Source organism: Arvicola amphibius, chromosome 10, assembly GCF_903992535.2.
Source record: "Arvicola amphibius chromosome 10, mArvAmp1.2, whole genome shotgun sequence".
Lineage (NCBI taxonomy): Eukaryota > Metazoa > Chordata > Mammalia > Rodentia > Cricetidae > Arvicola > Arvicola amphibius.
This window is the reverse complement of record NC_052056.1, coordinates 71106743-71120172: the sequence shown is the minus strand read 5'-3', so window position 1 is coordinate 71120172 and position 13430 is coordinate 71106743. Positions and strand designations below refer to the sequence as shown.

The following is a 13430-nucleotide window of genomic DNA, read 5'->3' as shown; positions in this document are numbered from 1 at the left end:
GCCCTCTGCAGGGATGTTCACTGCCCCGGGCTACAGCTCGAGCCAATCCCACACTGAAAACAAGTAGGGCCGCCCTGGGCATCGACCCACCGTCATCCGGCACCACACGCAGTGCCGCGCGGTGACACTCTGGTAGCACTTGATACTTTTGTGGCACCGGTCACACTTGACGGAGGAGTTCCCTTCCACCCACGCGTGCTGCATCACCTGTGGGAGGGAAGGGAAGGATACCAGGGAAGGTAGTGGAACCACGCCCCTGGGCCCAGGGTACCAAGAACTGGAAGGCGCGAGGAGCCCAGAGGGACTTGTTTCCTCAGTAGTGGAAGCTTCTTTGGATGCAGAGTTCCTCGCTGCCTGGCCACCGTGCTAAGCACAGAAGATTAAAATTCTTCTCCGCTTCTTTACTAACTCTCACCCAGGCAAGCTTCCCGCCTGCCATTCCTCTGCTTTGCAGAACTCACTGGCGAGCCCTGTCCTCACGGGGGCCCTTTTCTGGGAGTCAGTGTGGTGCTGGCGCCGGGGGGGGGGGGGGGGTTAGTCAGAGGGCTGGAGTGCAGACCCAATCTTCCGGAGTCACCTATTTCCGCACCTCACACCTGGGCGCCTTTTGGCCAGTTTCCGAACTTCTCTCTGAGTCTTTGGACCCCAGCACGAGGCGCCTCTGGGATTGGGGAGGATGCAATGAACCAGCACATTTGCAAATCTTCCCCAGCATTCTCTTCTCAGCCTCAGCTGTCCATCACAATCACCTGGGGATTCTCCAGAAGGCCTAGTGCCACGCCCACACTCCAAATAAATGAGTCTCTGGGGTTGGGCCCCAGATATTTGACTTAAATGTCCCCGTGTGATTTAAATTTACATGCATTAACGTGCGCCGAGTGCCTATCCTCTGTAACCATAGCTGAGAAGCAAAGTCTAAGTCAGGGTACCACAGGGTCCTTTTTATGACCATTTCTTGGCCACCTGGCTGGGAAATGCCACCAGGGCAGATCAGGAGGGTATGTGTGCAAGCCTCAAGCAAAGAGGGGGAGCCTCTGACCCATTCATTGCCTGGGAGCCTCTGGACTAAGATCTCTCCCGGGAAGAACTTTTCACCAAGGTGCCCTGAACTGCAGAAGAAAAAGGCCGTGGAAGGAGTGGTGTGTGTGTGTGTGTGTGTGTCGCGCGCACATATCTTGAAAGGGCTCAGCTTCAAAAACTATATTAGAAACATGCAAAATATCTACATGATATTATCCCTATTGCATTAAACAAAAAGTAAATGTTTTCAATTACTAAGCAGTTGTGCGACACTTTTCACCCAGAATATTGTTGCTATAATTTATTGCTCCAAAAGAGGTGTCACACTTGGCTTGTGGCTTCTCACCTCCAGTGGCCTCGCTGAGGGTACAAAGCAGTCACTTAGTGAATTTGTCATCTACACGGTCACACTGAATATGCCCTGAGATTGTTGCTTCCATTTTGCAGAGGGACAAGTTGAGGCTTCAGGGAGGTAACTGACTGCCCTTGGGTTCTAAGGCTGGGGAGTAGGGACCCATAGGGACCCATGAGCTGGGTCCTTTGACTCAAGCCCCAGGGTTGTTGTCCAAGTACCATGCTGGTTTTTTCCCAGCCTGTCTGGGGTTGGAAGAAGTGGTAGGAGATTTGGGGTGTCCCTGCAGGCTCACAAGGCTGTGGTGTTCTCTGCTGGCCCCTCAAGAGAAGTTCTCTGGGTCAGATGACTAGAGTACCGGCAAAGGCCCGAGCATAGGAGGCTTGCTGTGTGTTCTGATGGGAGCCAGGCATGGACATGGAAGGGTGTGTATGAGTGGTGTGGAGGGAGGGGACCGGGGTCATGCTATGGGGCATGCATATGAGGAGCCATCAGAGGTCTGAGGTCTGAGGAGCCATCCTCCCCGAAGGCCTTCTGTGAGGGGGCTGTGAGCCTCCCACCTTCTCACCATCTCCTGACTCACATTCTTCGGCTACAACGGCCCTCTGCAGCAATGCAGATAATCTTCCCCTGGTTTTAAGGGTGATCTAATTCCAGACTCAGCAAATGGCACCACCCAACAGCCAGAGGAGCACTGGGAGTCATTCCCGCAGCCTGCCCTCTCCTCCTCTGCACCCACACACCTAGGTCCTGGGGCTGTGGGGCTGCGACTCTCAGCTGCCTGGCAAACCCCTCCTTCCCTTGTCTTCTCTGCTTTATTAGTGAAGTCTGTTGGGGGGCCACTCAGACACAAGCAGTCCTGAAAGGGTGGATGTAAACAGACCCAGCTGGGCTCTAGCCTTGGGGCAGCACCCCCTTCTGCTGTAACTGCTGGAAGAGCACTTTTCCCCAGGGCTTCTCTTCCACACCAGCCTCAGAAAGAGTCGTAATTAACCAGTTCATCATCTCTTCATGTCTGAAGCGTCTTCCCGACCCTCGACTGCTTTTTAATTCTGGAGTTGGTCTCCCAAGCCCTCATCACATCGGGCCTCATCACCTTGTGAGGCCCTTGTCCTCCCCTGTAATTGTCTTCTGACCCAGCCATTTCTAACCAAGTGCAAGCCACAGTCACATGTCTCCATGTCTGTACACAGGATCCCCCTTCTGCTAGAATGCTTGGCCCTCTTCCGTGCCCTGCGAAGCTCTCCTGGTTCCACGAACAAAGCCAGCAGCACCTCCTTTGAGGAACTTTTTCTTTCGAGCCTTGGCTGCACACTCCACATGGCCCTATTATGAGAGCACACGCCTCAGGACTATGTATTTGCACTATTCTCATGTGCCTGTTTATCTCCGTAACCTGGGCAGCATTTGAGCAGACCAGATACCGCGTCTCAGAACCTGCGGATGCCCTGGTACAGTGCCTGGCATGCAGTGGGCCTCAGGGAGATGCTGAATGGATTGATGGATGAGTGGGATGGCTTAGGGGTGGTCCTTGAGACAGAGAAGGAACTGGAGAAATCTCTCCGAGCCCCTTCCTGCATAGGAACCTGTGATGATGGCCATGTTGTCCCCGAGGCAGCATGCAGTAGAATGAGCCAATAGGTGTCACCAACCTCGCCACTCCTTTTGGCTTTTGAGTATGTTTTCACACATCCAGGAATGTTCTTGGATACACAGCGCTGGTGGACAGTGTATTTACAGTCTGGAAGAAAGAGAAAGGACTGTGCTTATGAACGCCACCAAGGGAAGATCCAGCCCCCTCCCCGGTGTGCACACTTCAGTGAAGGCTTGTTTCTCCTTCTGGGTGATGATCAGGGAGGACAAGCGACATAGGGAGCTGGTCTGGCCCAGCAGACCTCTAACACTGCTATAGTTCTCTGAGCGGTCTGCCGCTGCCTCCCAGGTCTTCTCCCGCACTTCCACTTTCTCCTGACGGCAGCAAGCGTGCAGCAAAGTGACGTCAGAAGGAGCAGTGAGAAACAGATGCCATTGTATGTCAGGATGCCAACAATGAGTGACAGAAAGGCCATAGTCACTGGGCTGATGGACGCTATTGGACACCACAGCACCTTGAGTAACTGATTTGCCCTTTAGAAATTCAGGATGGACTGGGTTGCCTTCAATCCCAGTTCTTGGGAAGAAGAGGCAGGTGGATTTCTGTGAGTTCAAGGCCAGCCTGGTCTACAGAGTGAGTTCCAGGACAGCCAGGGCTGCACAGAGAAACCCTGTTGCTATAAACAAACAAACAAACAAACAAACAACAACAAAACGACAACAACAACAAAGAAAAAGAAATAAAGAAAAGAAAAGAGTAAGAAAGAACTTCAGGCTCCTCTGTCGATGTGCGCACAGTGGCTTCCTTTTCTCTTTCTGGGAAGGGATTTTGCGGTGTGAAGTGGGACGTTTGTGTGAAGCACCATGGGCAGGATCAGATTAGGCAAGTCCACAGTTTGTCATCGTCGCTGTAACTGTGATTATGCAAACAGCAAAGGACAGAGGTCTCACGCTTACAGGAATGAGAACATGTTGCTGAGTGGATGCGGAGTGGGTGGACCTGTTCTTCAGCCTGCCTACTCCCTGGGGTCTGGTTGGTGTCTGCTATCTGGCCACGAGGTGGCCAGCAGGGCCCAGTGCACCCACATTCGCTGCCCCCTGAAGCTTCTGGCTTTTGTCGCATCTCTTCTTGCTCTTTTCCCGTTTTCCCAAATCACCTCTTCCTCTCCCCTTCCCTCTGCTTCTTTCTGTGTTCACCTTCTCAGTCCTGATCTAATCGCCCATTTGTGCTTATGTTTCTGCTTTCCCTCCAGTTTTACTAAATGGATTACAAAATGAAGTAAACATACAAGTTTATTTTTCATGGCACTTCTGGAATATAGAGTGTGTTCTCAACTAATTAGAAAGCACCCCTAAGCACACATGAAATGAACGTTGGCTAGAAACACAACTGCAATTAGCATGAGATGCTTTGAACTTGTGTTAGAACTCTAATACCTTCTCCTAGGAGACCAGTGGTCCGGGACTCCAGCCGCAGCAAACATCTTGTCCATTTGACTCAGCTAGACCCAAAGCAGGGCACAAAGGCCTTGCTGTAGAAACATGAGGGGTGATCCCACCATCTGGGAAATAAATGCCTAGCTGTCCCTAGAATGGACTGTGTGCCGAGCAGACAGAGACCGTGGGGAAAGACCTGGAGGACGGTTACTCACAAATGCAGCTCAAGCCTTGCTTCCGGACTCCCATCAGCATGATGTGGCAGAAGTTGCAGTACGTGGGCTTCTTGAAATGCTTCAGGGTCCAGGCATGCCTTCCGTCCCCCATGGAGCCCTGCAGAGGTAATGGAGGTGAGCTGTGGAGCTGGTACCCCACCCGGAAATCAGAGGCTGTCTCATGCTGGTACTGCTTTTTCTCTCAGTAATGTTCTCTTCTCAAACTTGGAAGAGAAGTTACGTAGTCGTTAACAAATTCTTAGTGTGTGTTTTCTAAAATTAGCATACACAAAAGAAGAGAGCATTTGAATGGAGGTGGGAGAGGAGCTCAATAAGCCCTCTCAGACCTGGATTCCTGAGGGATAAATGGAAGAGCAACTTGATATGTCTGTCTGCCTGCCTATCTATCCGCCTATTTATCTGCCTATCGACCTGTCTGTCTGTCTGTCTGTCTGTCTATCTATCTATCTATCTATCTATCTATCTATCTATCTATCTATCTCACCTGTCTATCTAAAGAGTCTTTAATAATTGCAATCTTTGACTTGCCAGCATTCCTCCTTGGGCTTCAGTCTAAAGAAAACTGTTTTTGAGAAGACAGATGAGCATTTCTGTGCTAGTCAGATGCAACATTATTTCAAATAGTGAAGAGCTAAAGATACACTAATGGTTCCCAAATCGCTAAAATTGCAAATATGATAGGGTTTTATGACTCTATCTGGGAAGCTGGGTGTGGTGGCACACACCTTTATCCTAGTGTTGAGAGGCAGAGGCAGATGGATCTCTGAATTTGAGGCCATCCTGGTCTATATAGCGACAGGCAGGACACCAGGACTGTGTAGAGAGACCCTGTCTTAAGAAACAAATAAACACGCAAGCAAACAAACAAAAATATATTTAAATATATCTAATGGTAAAAGATTTCATGTACTTGTTAACCAAAGTTAGCTATATCTGGAAGCACTGTGCATTTGTTTTCTCCCTCTTTAATTTCTGATTTCCCTTATATTTTCTGAAATTTCTCCAGTGAATATAGACTAGCATAATTAAGAACAAATGGCTTAGTAAAAACAATATGCTTTATTTTTTGGAGACAGGGTTTCTCTGTGTAGCTCTGGCTATTCTGGAACTTGCTCTGTAGACCAGGCTGACCTCGAACTCAAGAGATTCACCTGCTTCTGCTTCCCAAGTGCTGTGTTTAAAGGCATGCACTGCTACCACCTGGCTAATAATATACTTCTTATACCAACTTAAAAATTTTTAGATTTATTTTATTTATGTGTATGAGAATTTTGCTCCCCCAGTCACACAAACACACAATCTCTCTCTCTCTCTCTCTCTCTCTCTCTCTCTCTCTCTCTCTTTCTCTCTCTCTCTCTCTCTCTCTCCACACACACACACGCACACACACACTATAGGCGTGCTTATACCAAGTTTCTGCAAACAGATAAAACACTAAGGTGAGGGCTGGAGATGAAATGGCTCAGTGGGTAGAGGCGCTTGATAACCTGAGCTCAACAGGATGCACCAAAAGGGTAACTCTTGAAGGCTGTCATCCTCAGAGCTCTCCATGCATGCACACCATGTGTGGAGAAAGCCCCACTCCATGTAAAACACACATGTAACTAGAGCAACAACAATTCTAAAGTGAGAGCCAGAGAGGAGTTAATGTTTCTCTCCTGAGCGGCTCAGGGGCAAAACTCTCCTCACACGTGTATGAGCCATGCCTCATGTGGTCACCGCTTCCCTGGCATGCCAAGTTCCATGTTCCTGCTCCTGGTACACCCTCTGGCTTGAGTCTGGCTTTGGGGGCATCTCTCCTGCTGAATCTTTCCCAGGGTTCCATCCTGAGCAGCACTGGGTGTGGTCTGTAGGGCAGTGAAAACTATGCTTTGTAAATTTATCCTTGGCTGTGTGGCCGGGGACATGGAGTCCAGTCCTTATATCTGGGTGTCCGTGCCTTTGGACTGATCGCTGTGGTCAGCCCTGCTCCTGGACCTAGACTGTGGTCCTTGGAGTCCACGTTCTTTGTCAGATTCTTATCTGTTCCCTCAACTTTTGTATTCTTTGTACTTTAGGACACTTTCCAAGACCTGAGTTGTACGGACTTAAGGTCCCTTTAGCCAAGGGTCTCCACTTCAGGATGCAGATTTGTGGGTGGGTAGCAATTTACAAAAAAGCCAGCTGACTCATCCCTTTGGAAGATATCTTCCCCTAGAACTTCAGTGATGATGATGATAAATCTTATTCTAGTCCCCTGACAGATCCTAGTCTGTACAAAATATTAGGGGGTATGAAAGTTGTGGAAAAGTGGTAAGTCTGTTACTAGTATACAGATTAAAAAAGAACAACCAAAAAAACCCAAAAAAACAACCAAAAAACAAAAACAAAAACAAAAACCATTCAGGAATTCTGTAACTAGGGCCAGTGCCCCAGGAAGAATGAGTGACAGTCAGTAGTCATTGTATGCCTTTTCCTACCACCTTCTACAAGGGTTTCCCTGGGCAGAAGGAAACTCAGCACCCTGTCAGCAGATCTGCTTATTCACGAACTAAAGGACCTTCATTTTATCTGCAAACACCTCTGTTATCTAAGCCGTGCACCTCTCCCCCCAAACCCTCAGCTCTAAGAAGCAAAAGCACCAAGGGGCTTAAATAAAGCTTCTGCTTAGGTTATAGCGCCATCGTGTGGCTTGTTCATTTCTGGGTAGGTTTCGCCCCATTGCTGTATTTGCCTGCTCTGTGTTCTCAGAGGTCATCCGTGTGAGTGAGAACTCTGGCAGGAAAGCAGAAGGCCGTCCAAAACATTGATGGAGCTTCCTCTAGAAGCCTTGATGTTACTCAATAAAGAACTTGTTTAGCCCACACTTAAAATAGATTTAAAAGGATTTTGATTAATATCAATAAAATTACATTTATTTTTTTGTTTCCCACGTTTTGTAATGTGAATTCTAGTTTTATTCAAGGCTGATTTGGTGTTTGAAGGGAACACTGGAAAGGACGCTGAAGAAATACACAGGCGTTACCTGCTGCCTCCACAAGCGTGGACTCTTTCCATACAAGATGTTGGTGGGACTTTGAACATTAGCATGGTCAATGCAGGGAGGAGAACAGAAATTGGTTCCTTGTGCTTAAAAGGTCTCAGTTTTTTTCCTTCAAATGAGAACAAACCAAACCAGCAACACTGTGTCAGGATAGCAACCAAGCTGAGCTCCTCTTTTGATCCAGTGCCAAGTGAGTGATGGCAACAGCTCGTTCTGCTTCTTGGGGCTCTTGTGGGTTCTTGTATGTGTAGCCCCTCAGCAAGAGGTGACTGCATGAAGGTCCCCATGTAACTGAGTGTGCCAGTTGGGCCTCTGTTCAGGCATGTGCCCTTGGGCCAGTCTTGCACCCCGCCAGACCATTTGTAGACCGGAAGAGCAGGACTCACAGAGGACTCTACCAGGCACATCACAGACCCTAACGTGTTAGCAAGCCTGGCCTGGTGTGTGGACCTGCAAGCCTAGCTATTCTGGACACTGAATCAGGAGGAGCACAAGTTCAATCAACAAGACCTGCCAGGGCTCCAGAGCAAGTCGGAGGCCAGCCTGTGCCATCGAGTGAGCTGATTCAAAAATGAGAAGTAAAAAGGGGAGGTGGGGGTATAAAACAGGGGGAGTGCTTGCCTAGCATGTGTGAGATGTTTGGTTTAACACACACACACACACAACGCACACACACGCACACACACACACGCACGCATGCACACATGCATGCACGCACGCACACGCACACACTCATGCATGCATGCATGCATGCACAAACACGCGTGCACACAAAATAGAGGACAGAGTAAAGTATCAAGATCTTGCTAATTCTTTAGGGATAAATCAAATGCCCTCCAAGTTTCTCCTTCCTGCTCTAACTAAGGTGTAGGGTGTTGGAAAGTGTGGGGAATTTGGAGCGAGGTGCAAAACCTAACTCCTCTTCTGCTCAGAACCTTGGTTTTCTATCTATACAAATTGGGATAGAAAGATCTACCTTATCTGTTTTGATTGCTAAACCAGAGTCCACTCATGAAAGCCCCTCAGCAGATCACTATTCCCCTGCTCCCTTCCTTCCTTTGCCAATTCCTTTAATTTAAAAATTTTAAATTCCACTTATTAGCAGAGGGTGAGCATTTGTGTCATGGCGTGAGGAGGGCAGATGACAAGGAAGCTTATTCTTTTCTCTCACCACGTGGGTTCTGGGAATCGAATTCAGGCTATCAGACTTGGTGGCTGGTGCCTTTGTGTGCAGAGCCCTCTGACTGGTCCCTCTCCTAGCATCTTACAACCTAACTTGATGAAACATGAGATTCTCCTTGATGTTTCTTCCACACTTGGTCTGGTTGAGTATGTGTCTTGCAGGCAAATGCTGTATTCCTTTACAGTGTGCACAGCAGAAAATTTCCCTTAATAATAGCGTATCAAAGGGTTTCCGGGTGAAAGAATGTATTTTGGGCATGAGCAAGTGAAAGGGATAAAAACACAGAGAACCCCAGAACCAGCCTGGAGTGTGTGGCTTGCCTATCAGGACGTCTGGAGCAGACACTGGCAACGATTTGGAGCCCAGACACTGAACGTGAGTGTACTGACTTACAGCGTCGTCCATTCCCAGGAGGACCAGCAATGGGATGGTGGTCATCCCCCCCTGGACCCACTCCTGTAGAGACACAAAGCCATCCTTGTCGTAGTCCATTCCTTGCAACATCTCCTTCAGGATCTGTGAAATGCAAAGGGCAGTGGTCCATTCCCATCCTCTCCTGGATGCCTCTGCTCTCTGTGTTCTCTCTGCTCTTGTGTTACAGTTTCTGTCCCCCCCCTCCCTGTTCCCTTCTTAGTCAGAGTGATCAAAGTGCAAAGGGCCAGCGGGGACACTGGGGTTCTAAGTCCTGCCCTGCCCTGTCCCACTTAGGTGGCTCGGGCTAGCTATCTGGGCTCTAGGTCACTCATCTTCAGCAGTAATACCGCTGTGTTTACAGAAATGCATGAAAAAGGTTTAATCTAACATCTGGTACACAGCGCCTGCCAGTGTGGTTAACACTAGCAGTCAATGATTGACAACTTTTCCCCCAAATTGTTTGAGGCTCTAACCTCTGTGAATTTCTATCAGAAAACTGTCTCTGTTGGGAAGGTTGGGGGAACTGTGATTTCTTCCGTGTCTACACTTCCTCCTGCTGCCTTAAGTATCTTCCCTGTTGGAGAAATGGGAGGTCTAAGTGTAGGCTCCAAGGAAGCTGCTGCGGAGGTCGTCTGGGGGCACCGCACAGCACACATCTAACCATTGCACCCACATCCCAGGTGCCCCACTCTCTGTAGGAGGCTCCCCCTGGAGTCAACTGTGCTTATAGAAACTCACAGGCCTGAGCTCCGTGGGATCCCACTCCAGGTACTGCGCGATATGTAGCATTTGGTTCACAATCTGATCCATCTCCTAGAAAATACCAGGAGAGAAATCATCAAAGGGAGAAAACCAAAGTTGTTGTTGTTGTTGTTGTTTTAATCAAAATAAGAGCAAAACTCAAAATCAAAACTGGTGGGAAGGCAGGCGGGGGGTTGGGGGAGATGAGGGAAGCTGGTGTGACATACTACCATCCCACGAGGGTAGCTGTTTTCTCTTGTCTTGACCACAAAGGCCGGTGGCTAGTGGATGCTTACAGAGCATGTGTAAGCCAGAGCCACAGAGAGCACCTGGAGCACTGACTCCAAGCCTCTCCCTCCTCCCACCATTCTGTCCTTTGACCAGAAAACCACAGGGAATCTTGAATTCCCCCCCCTTTCCCTCCCTCCTTCCCTCCCTCCCTCCCTCCCTCCCTCCCTCCCTCCCTCCCTCCCTCCCCCCCCTTCCTTCCTTTCTCTTTCTCTCTTTTCTTCCTTCCTCACTTCCTCCCTTTTCTCCTGTAACTTCTGTGAACGCAGGCAAAGACAGGTCTCTGCTGTTCTTATCACTTACTCTCTATTCCCACACCTCAGCAGCTAGGACTCTGTCTGCCTTTGGAGTCAGGTTCACGTTCTGTGTTGGTCTTGGCTCAAACACTGATTTAGATTTATTTCAGTATCTCCTCTTTCCTTTGTATTCTACTCAACCCTGAGCCTAGAATTTGGTAAATAGGAGGTTTTTAAGGGCTTTTTTTTGCCTGATGGATTTACCCCTTTGGCACCAAGGCCTGACTCCACTTAAAATGTTACCAACATGCCAGATGCTGGCGAGTCAGTGCCTAGAGGGAGCCATGGAAACACTGCACTGTGCTGGCGAAGCATCTGGTGTCAGCTGTCTTATGTATGGCTCCTACCTAAGATGTGCACAGTGAGGCTGTTCTTGGAGATGATGTGAGCAAACTGAAGACTGGAAACTGGTACTTCCATCATTCAGAATGCTTAGTCAAGCAAGCCAAGCCTCAACAACCATTAGCTTTTAAAGATATATTTTATACTTAATGTGTGTGTGTGTGTGTGTTTGTGTGTGTGTGTGTGTTTGTGTGTGTGTGTGTGTGGTATGCATGTGAACACAGGTACCTGCAGAGGCCAGAAAAGGGCATGAGATCTCCTGGAGCTGCAGTTACAGGTGACTGTAAGCTGCCACATGAAAGTGAGGAGCTGAACTTGGCTCCTCTGTAAGAACAGTATTCACCCTTAACCCCAGTCATCTCTGCAGCCCCTGACCCAGATATATATCCTCTCAATATGTCTCGCTCTCTCCCCCACCCCTCTATTCTTCTCCTCTTCCATCTCATGCTGGACCTGAACTTGTGATCCGCTTGCTCCAGCCTCTTGCATGTGAACAAAGAGTACTTTACTCAAAGGGAAACAGTGACCTCCAGCCAAACCACAGGATGGGGCCGTGAATGAGCGCAGTGAAGCAGGAAGGATGTTTCAGTGGAAAAGTGCGTGAGTCTGCTCTGGTCCAGGGTTCTGTGAGATAATGTGGCTTGGGAACCGAGAATTAGACTCATTGTGGTCTAGCTTCAGGAAGAAGCAGGTCCCCACCTACCCTGGCTGAGCCACATCTGTAAAGCAATGGATGGGCAGGCTCTATTGTATGCTGTGTTTTAATAACAGTGCCGACAAGCTGGAGCTTGTCCAGTGTGGGTATTTAAAGCAGCTAATAAGGAACCGTGGAGAATGGGGACCCTTTGGTTTGGAGGAGATTTTGTGTAAGGTGTGTTGACACTTTTAAATACTCAAGATCATTGTGCAGTTTGTGTCTCCCTTGGCCTGGTTAGCAGCAGAGGGCAGCAGGAAGCTGAGGGATGCAGGGCAGGGACAATGTGATCCCCTCCTGGGTTGGGGAAGAAGGGCAGAACAGCGTACTGAGTGTTGGCCAGCAACCTCATGCCAGGCAAGCCGGCAGGAAGCCCTGTCCAGCTTGTTCCCAGCAGTGGCACACCTGTTGTGGAGACATGACTTCTTTGCCCACTGGGATTGTTCACAAAGGAGCTGGGACCTCACCAGCCAGGGATTCCAGGGTTGAAGTTGAGTCAGAGGACTCATTTGAGACGTGTGTCTGTAGGCCAGCTTTATCTTAAAATATGTTCTGGATTGAACCGGTTAACACCTGCAGTACTGTGTTCCACTTGCAGGTCTGTGCCCTGATTGCTTCCTTAGGTCTCTAGTGGACCTGCTTGTGGCCTATTTGATGTGGTCTCTAGAATGATGCCGAGATGTCCAAATATGTCGTTTCTGTCCATAACCTTGGATGTCTCCTCATTTCTCTAGAGGTTAAGGGAAACCTCATGTGCTGGCGCCCCGCCCCCACTCACACAAGCTGTCTGTGCTCTCATTGGTCCTTCATTCTGGCTTCTTTTTGCTCACTTGCTCTTTTCTAGCTAGCCCGGTTTCCACTGCATCCTCCAGCATCTTGGGCACGCATCATGATCTTTGCACTCAGTGTCCTCCACCTAAAGGGCTCTTCCCCGAGACGTCACCTTCTCTGAGTCTCTGTTCTGGTGTCCCTTCCCCAGGGAGGCCTTTCTTGACAGCCCTTCTGAAGGCAGCAACTCCCTCCAATGTTTCCTTCTTCCTTTGTTTTTCTTCTTAACAGATGTCTACCCAATATGCGTGGAAGTCTATGCATATGTATTTTATACTGTGCGGTTTTATTTTTTTTGCAGTGCTAGGACTGACTGAAGTCTTAGGCTAGGCAAATGCTCTATGATTGAGCTATATTCCCAGCCCTACTCCCTTTTATTTTGAGACAGGTACGAATGATTCTCCTGCCTCGGCTTCCTGAATGCTGGGAATTCAGGTGTGCTTCACCGTGCCCAGATCCGCAGGTATCCAATGCTGTGTAGTGATGCCTAGACTAGAATGGAAGTGGCACGAGGGGACAGGACTCTGTCGTTTGGTCACAATAATGCATCCTCAGCTCTCTGAGTAGCACCAGACATTGTAAACTCTCAGTAGATGGATGCTTGTGGTCTGCCAGGGTCTGCGCTTGTCTCATTGAAGACCACAACTCACAGCAATGCAACAGTGCTGGAGAGGCCATAGGATGCCAGGGTAGGGAGAGTTGGCATGGCTCGTTGGCCTAGGGGACTTATTTCCCCTGTCCCTCTGTCCCCCTTTCATTTTCTCTCTTATCCCTCCCTCCTGCTCTCTTTCCTTCCCTTTCTTTTCTGGTTTCAGTTAGCCATACACACTTCAATCTGAGAGCCTTGCTGTTTGGAAGCCCTGGCAGTCAGTCATGACCACGAGGCTTGGATTCAAGGTCTCCTTCTTTCTTGGGCTTTTCTTTCTCTAGCCCTCCTCTTGCCCTCTGGTCCTGACCTGTTCTTGCCTCCTGCTGAAGGGGTGA

At 49.0% G+C, this 13430-nt stretch overlaps 1 protein-coding gene across 2 annotated transcripts in view; it reads right to left on the bottom strand.

Moving 5' to 3' along the window:
- Dgkg (diacylglycerol kinase gamma) overlaps nt 1-13430 on the bottom strand; it is a 162400-nt gene that overhangs the window by 103252 nt on the left and 45718 nt on the right. Inside the window, exons 7-11 of one of the 2 annotated variants that reach the window (XM_038345521.1) lie at nt 9996-10070; nt 9237-9359; nt 4618-4735; nt 3025-3113; nt 91-207 (exon numbers count right to left, since the gene is read on the bottom strand). In XM_038345521.1, the coding sequence (XP_038201449.1) occupies nt 91-207; nt 3025-3113; nt 4618-4735; nt 9237-9359; nt 9996-10070 (522 nt within the window). The remainder of the gene's footprint in view (nt 1-90; nt 208-3024; nt 3114-4617; nt 4736-9236; nt 9360-9995; nt 10071-13430) is intronic. The other variant, XM_038345522.1, reaches the window with a different exon arrangement.